This window comes from Bidens hawaiensis, unplaced genomic scaffold (assembly GCF_021521415.1).
Source record: "Bidens hawaiensis isolate Kalapana, Puna unplaced genomic scaffold, B.hawaiensis_p1.1 tig00021843_1, whole genome shotgun sequence".
In the NCBI taxonomy this organism is placed as follows: Eukaryota; Viridiplantae; Streptophyta; class Magnoliopsida; order Asterales; family Asteraceae; genus Bidens; species Bidens hawaiensis.
The window spans coordinates 225,146-232,367 of record NW_027493392.1 but is presented as its reverse complement, the minus strand read 5'-3'; the positions used below and the strand labels follow the sequence as shown (position 1 = coordinate 232,367).

General features: G+C 35.2%; 1 protein-coding gene across 1 annotated transcript; it reads right to left on the bottom strand.

The window, feature by feature from the left end:
* Positions 1–4,934: 4,934 nt before the first annotated feature.
* On the bottom strand, positions 4,935–6,419 carry LOC143564257 (UDP-glycosyltransferase 89B2-like). The gene has a single exon (XM_077051587.1). It carries the CDS (start codon positions 6,393–6,395, stop codon positions 5,004–5,006), a length of 1,392 nt encoding a protein of 463 aa, XP_076907702.1. The 5' UTR covers positions 6,396–6,419; the 3' UTR covers positions 4,935–5,003.
* Between the last annotated feature and the right edge of the window lie 803 nt (positions 6,420–7,222).

The following is a 7,222-nucleotide window of genomic DNA, read 5'->3' as shown; positions in this document are numbered from 1 at the left end:
TGGTCTTAGTTATATATATATATATATATATATATATATATATATATATATATATATATATATATATATATATATATATATATATATATATATATATATAAGAGTAATTGATATAGTAATAATATTAATAAGCTTTAGTGAAGAATTGAACGAGAGAGAATGAGCAGAGGTTCGGTATAATATTAACTCAATTCCTTAAATTATGTGAGGCTACACAACCTTAAATAGACGATGAAGACGAATTCGTTACACATCTCGTAACGAATTGGCTCCAGTTCGTTAACTTACATAACACATAAGGGAAAGCATAACGAATCTATGATTCGTTATGCCTTCATTCGTCAACATTCCATGACGAATGGGAAACAAACATAACGAATTACAGTCCATTCATTAAACATCCTTAACAAATGGACCTTACATATAACGAACTGGCTAATTCGTTAAACATCCTTAACACATTAGCCTTTACATAACGAACTAAAAAGTTTTCCATAAATACCCTTACATATTAAATTACAATCGATAAGTTACAAAGACTCGAGACGACGGAACCATGCACTAACATTGACGAAGTCAAAGATAAAGTGAAGGAAACATTAATTGAGTTGTATCGTCATTATAAGTTAAAAATTGAGAAAACAAAAGAGCGAAAAAATACATCATCTTCCACACCTAGTTTGGTTGATGATAATGAAGATGATGATGATTATTTGGAAAGAGCTTATTTAAGTATTTAAAAGAACAAGGGGTTGATGATAATAAGGTAGAAATATATTTGCGTTATGGGACCGAAAAAAGAGAGGAAGAATTTGATGTTTTAGGGTGGTGGAAGATAAATTCGGTTAAATTCCCTATTCTATGTCAAATTGCTAAGCATGTCTCGGGGAATTCCTATGTCAACCATTGCATCGGAATCGGCTTTTAGTACCGGTGGTAGGGTCATTGATAAGTATAGGAGCTCTCTTACCCCTAAGACCGCCGAGGCATTGATTTTTACTCAAGATTGGTTACGGTATTCACCAACAAATTTGCACGATTCAAATGTGTATGGTCAACAATTAGAGACTTTGATTGAAAAGTTGGAGAACATAGTAATTGGTAATAATGTTTATTTATGATGTGTTTTGATATTTTAGTTTTTACTTAAATATTAATTCAATTATATATGTTTTTTCTAGATGTTATGACCGGAAAACAAAACACCAAAAGGATCTATCGTTGATAGTGATGAAGATTATGGAGATTATGAAGTTAATGAAGATTGGGAGTAACTTTGAAGATGAAGAATATAAAGAAGATTGGAACTAAACTTTTAGTGTTTTTTTTATTAAGAACTTTGTTGAATTTAAAGTCTAGTACGTTTTCAAGTTTGTATTCGTTTGGTTCCATGCAACAAATGCCCATTTTTGTGTTTTGAATCTAATATGTATTTTCATTATTTTGAACATTTTTTTGCAATGTCTACACACACACACAAGAACCCGAATATAACCTAACCAAAACCGAAAAAACCAAAAAACCGAAACCGATCGGTTTGTATATTTGAAAAAACAGACTTTTCGGTTTCGGTTTCACCTAAAAACCGAACCGAACCGTACCGTGCACAGCCCTAGAATCAATTACCCAATATAACGAAATTCAAATCTCCCAACCACCATCTAGAATTTTTTATCTCGCTTTCAATTACCTATTTTACCTGCGTCTCTCACTTTGTTGTCAATGAACACAAGAAGTTGCGCCTTGTTTTAGAACTGAAGTTGTTTTTGTATTAGGTTGCCTGAAACCCTAGGTTGATATTTATACGTACGCAATATAACTGAATTTTTAAATATTAGTAATTGTTACGGACTGAAACCATTGCAAGGCGTAGAGTGAGCCGGTCATTACCAACGAGGACGTTGGCCCTTAAGAATGGTCTATTGTTATTTTTACGGACGGGAACCATTGCAAGGTATGAGACTTGTCCCGCATCGGTTGTATGGGCAACTGATATGGGGTTTATAAGCCAAATGAGTTCTCTCATTCATCATACTAGTATTTTGAATTGAGTTCTTCTGGTTAGTTTATAACAGTAATTTAAGGGTTCTTTATTTGTGATTTCTATTTTCTTTTTCCATATTATTGATTAGGAAAGTGATACATTGTTGTATGAATACATATGCAATGAGTTGGTTTGAAGTTTATATTATTATTTCATGAATGTTATATATAGTTTAACAATGCCATCAAAACCAAAACCACAACCAAAATCAACAAGGATTGTTCGAAAGTCAACAAGGTTTGTTGGAGCTCACATTAGATCTGATGTTTTTCAAAGAGATTATGTGGTTGACCGACTTCTTGATGCCAAAAAGTATGCATTTCTTGGCGTGAGTTTTGCAGGTAACCGGCCATGTGGAGGGTAGTTCATATAGACAGGTGTTTAGGTCAAATTTGTCCATGTGTATGTCGGGAGATATTTAAGAAATTAACTATGTATCATTAGTTTAGTTTATTTCTATCCACATCCTTACCGAGTCATCATTAACATTATTTTACTTCCTTTAATAGTCATGTCAATTTAGACATCTAGAATTATGTCGTGTTATGGTGTAATCAACGTTGAAGCTTTGAAGAGATTATCATTATTGGCAGAACTCAACTTTGTAGGAACATACATTTTGCAAAAAGATATTGAAGCTACTAGCCATTGTTGCCCCTTGCTGAAAACACTCAAAACTGAATAGATTCTGCAGATAATATGAGAGCCTTAACAATTGGGAAATACTTACCTCAGTTAACTCACTTTCAACTCCATATGGGAACAACTTGACTACTACCGGGCTGCATGCAATTTTAGATGGTAGTTGCCACCTCGAGTAAGTTGGTAAAATGGCTTATAAACTTGAACTTCCACTAGAGTTTCCAACGTTCATCCAATGTTTCATGTCTCGAACCTCAAGAAATGTTTAGTGGAAGGGAATCTTCATATCCCTCCCTACGAAGTTCATATTGATGATTCTATGCATGTTATTGTAAAGCCCGTCGAAGTTATGGACCTAAAGGATAAGAGATTAAAAGAAGATGAATCCCATTGGTCAAATTTCGTTAGGAATCTAAACGTGATGCAGAATTTACTTGAGAACAAGAAGATCAAATGAAGACCAAGTATCCTCATCTCTTTGTCGTGGATTGTTCCTAATTTCGGAATGAAATTTCCAAAAGTAGGGAATATTGTGACATCCATCAATTTTCATCTTTGGTATTTGTATTGTTTACCCGACCCAGGCTTGTAATTTGGATCCTTGATCATTAATAAAACACGCATTGATTAGTAATTATTAATGTTTGATTTATTTTTGTATTATTATATCGCCTATTTTATGTTAGTATTGTATATAATCAAAGTCCAATGAGCAGAAACGTCAAAAGTTTAAAGTTTTTGTTTTTCTTGGCGCGTTGCGACGCGCCACGAGCTTGCTAGCAGTTTAAAAATTTTCTTTCAGTGATTTGATTCTTTAAATCATTTCCAATTGACTTGATATTCTAGATTATCTCCAAGACATGTATATGGAAGATTTTCCCATCATTAATTCGTTAACTTGTTGGCTAAGTTGAATCTTTAAATTTGATCAAAGTTAAAACTTTCCATAAACCAAATGTTTACTAAATCTTGTAAATTAACAAGTTGTAAATGAGTTTTCTGAATAAACAAACACCCATAAACCCTAATCATCTTCTGTTCATCGAATTTCCTCTCTCAATTCGTCAATTGGTAGTGCAATTAAGTTGTTCTTATTTCTTTGACTTTTAAAAGTCAACCTTGTTTCTCTTATCGATTTCTCATAGTTCTTCAAGGATTTTCGGGTAAGTTTATGAGGGTTTTCTGTTCACAATCATCCATGGATCTAAATACTTCAATAAATTTCAATGATTGAAGATTACATTCGTTTTAGGGACGTTCTTTAGACTTTAAATTGGGGGGTTTTTCGTTTAATAAATGTTTTGATCGGTATTAGTGTTGATTTCTCTTCAACTCATCTTATTTCTCATATTTTGGACATGTCGGAACCGAATCCAACCTTATGTCGATATTCGGACCGACTACGAACCGAACACTCGCTTAAACACTTTTCACAATTTTCATTCAAAAACCTCAAGTTTTAAGTTTAAACGGTCAAGTTTTACTATTTTTGTTGATTTAGTATTATTGTTCGATTTTAGGGTTCAATTCACAAGTTTGGTTTGATCAGCTCGCTTAAGAAGATTTCTTTTATTTATCATTATCACTCACTCGCCTACTTTTCTAAGGTGAGTAATAACATCACCCTTTCATATTTTATTTTGAGGGAAATATGCGTATCACAACCTCATGTTTTATGTTAAACGAGTCCTCAACCACAATTCTATTTATCGTATTTGCGTGTATTGCTCATTTAATTGCTACGTTATTATGACAAGGTGTTTATTGGTTATTGTTTTGGTGGCCCCATCCTCAATAGTGTGATCATACACCGTCGAGTAACCTAACCTAGGGTTTGGTGAAAAGATTTAATTGTTTAAATTAATTGTTGTTAATATCGCATCCGCACTAGAATCAAATAATTAGTTAGCATTAACCATTCTTTTCATTTGGTTAGTTGCACATGGACAACAAAATCATTCATGGATGTTTGTTCATATGCAAATAGGTCGCGCCAATGATAAATCACAAACACCATAACAACTTAGATGAAAGCTACAAGCTTGTTAACAAAGCATAAGTAATTGTGAGGGAAAAGTATGCGTGAATATAAGTTGTCACCTAACTCGAACATTTTCTTTTATATGAAAGAGCAGGAAGTAGGATTTGTCCATTCTAGAGGAAAAGTGGAAAAGTAATTTTTATATAATTTTTTTTTTACCAAATATCACCATCATAAGGAAATTGATTCCACACATATTTTATTTAGTAACTAATTATTAAAAAGCTAAACAAAATAACAACATTATTCATTATTGCTAATTAGTTAATAATTACTTTAGATAGAGAAACTGGTAACTAATCTATCCAATTCACGTACGGAAGTCCCTTTCTCGCCAACTGCTTCCTTTGCTTCCTTCCTCAACTCTTTGGCTCGTTCTCTCTTCAACCGAGTCACATCACTCACTGATTTACTAAACAACTCAGCCAACTCGTCCGAGTCAGGAACCATATTCCCTCCCTCACATGCCCTAATTCCCACTTTCAACTCATCTAACAATGTGGCATTCGAGAAATTGTCCGCACTCATTGGCCACGTCAGCATTAGAACCTCGGTAGTCAGCGCTTCCAATATCGAGTTCCACCCACAGTGAGTCAAAGTCGCACCCACCGAGTCATGACTTAGTATTGCCACTTGTGGAGCCCATCCTCTAACCACAAGACCCCGCCCCGCCACACGCTCTTCAAACCCCTCCGGAACCCTCCCATAATCCGCCGCCACATGTCCAACCGTCGGTTCCTTAACCGACCACACAAACTTAACTCCGCTTTTTTCCAACCCGAGTGCAACCGCCTCCATTTGACCATTAGTCAACACTTGTTGACTTCCAAAACAAACGTACACGACCGTGTTATCCCCACACGTGTCAAGCCATGATAGGATCTCACTTGAGCTGGCCCCACCTCGGTGGGTTGCCTTAACACCTGGAGGAAGCAACGGCCCCACCGCAAACACACGGTCATGCTTGAGCTCCTCCTTTAAATGGTCAAAATAAACTCGTTCCAAGTCAATGAACGAGTTTATAACAAGTCCCCAACTCGCTAAATTCTCCAAAAACCCATCTTTAATAAACTCCGACTCGGGGTCACCTTGTACATAACTCCGGTAAACCGGCGACACCTGCCACCAAGGGAATTCCGGAGAGTTGGGAATCTCCGGGAACTTAACCACCTCATTCCCATCTTCGCAATTCACCCTCTTGGGCTGGTTCTTCCACAAGGAATAAATAACCGAAAGCCCGAACGCCCCGGAAGGCGAAAACGTGTATCTTCGGATACCAAGCTCACGGGCAAGGCGGTTTGTCCATCCTAAAAACAAATCAGATATTATAGCCACTGGTGGATTATTATTATGATTCCGAAACCAGTTCATAAGCGGGTTATAGAGATGTCCCAGAGCAACCATCATGGGCTTGAAGGCGTTGAAGGGAAGGTCCTTGACGTTTTCGATGCCGGAAGGGATGGCGGGGTGCGGCGGAAGAGGGAGGATGAGGGTGGTGACGGTGGTGGGATGGGCGGCCAGGAGTGGTGATAGAGCATGTAGGTTTTTAGGGGTGATGAGGATTGTGATGAAGAGGTTTGCTGCTGCTAATTGGTGGGTGAGGTCTAGGAGTGGCAGCATGTGGCCTTGTGCTGGATATGGGAATACGAGGATGTGAGTTCCGGACATTGTTGGGATTGGAGTTTTGTCAGTGTGTTGGTTGATATTATTAATCACTGATTTGGGTGGATCTATGAATGTGGAATTGTGTATTAAGTGATAGTAACTATTGGACAACTACTTATTACCAACTCACACTATCAAACTAATATTTTTAAAACCTGATAAGACGAGTTTTCAACTAAAATAGTATACTTAGAAAAAGTATTTCAATTTGGTGTAGTTTTAAAACTATTTATCAAACTGGGTAATTTCTTGAAACTTGATTTTCTCTCTTATATTTTAACTGAATAAACAAAATTGTAAATTAACATCTTTTTAAACATATAATTTTATCCACCAAATTATTATTCTAAGTTTTTAACACCAATTCTCTTTTTCGTAATTAATAAAAAAAATTTATTGCTCACTGCAACTATTTTCTATAATAAAATAATATTAGATTAGCGATCAATATATTTCAGACACACCTTCACAAATATTCAATAGTATTGGTTCTAAGAAAAAATTTCTAACCTTAAAAAAACTTAATATGTAAGTATGTGTAAACTAAACGTAATTAAGAAAAAATATATAAATAAAGTATAATTATTTGGGTGGATTTTTTTTTGTAAAAGTCCATTAAATTTGAAATGTTACGAACAAACTACCAAAATAAATCTTTGTATTTTGGTTTAAGATGTTTGGATGGTATCACTATGATTCGTCGTAGTACTGGTACAAGTGCAACAATCATTATAGATTATGACAAAAAAAATACAATATTTAAATACAACTCCGCTTTCAACGAAATTAATACCGGAACATTAAAAAAAATACACACAAGTGACGGGACA

Excerpts from the sequence above, each read along its gene's own strand:
- LOC143564257 (XM_077051587.1), bottom strand. The coding sequence starts at position 6,395 with ATGTCCGGAACTCACATCCTCGTATTCCCATATCCAGCACAAGGCCAC.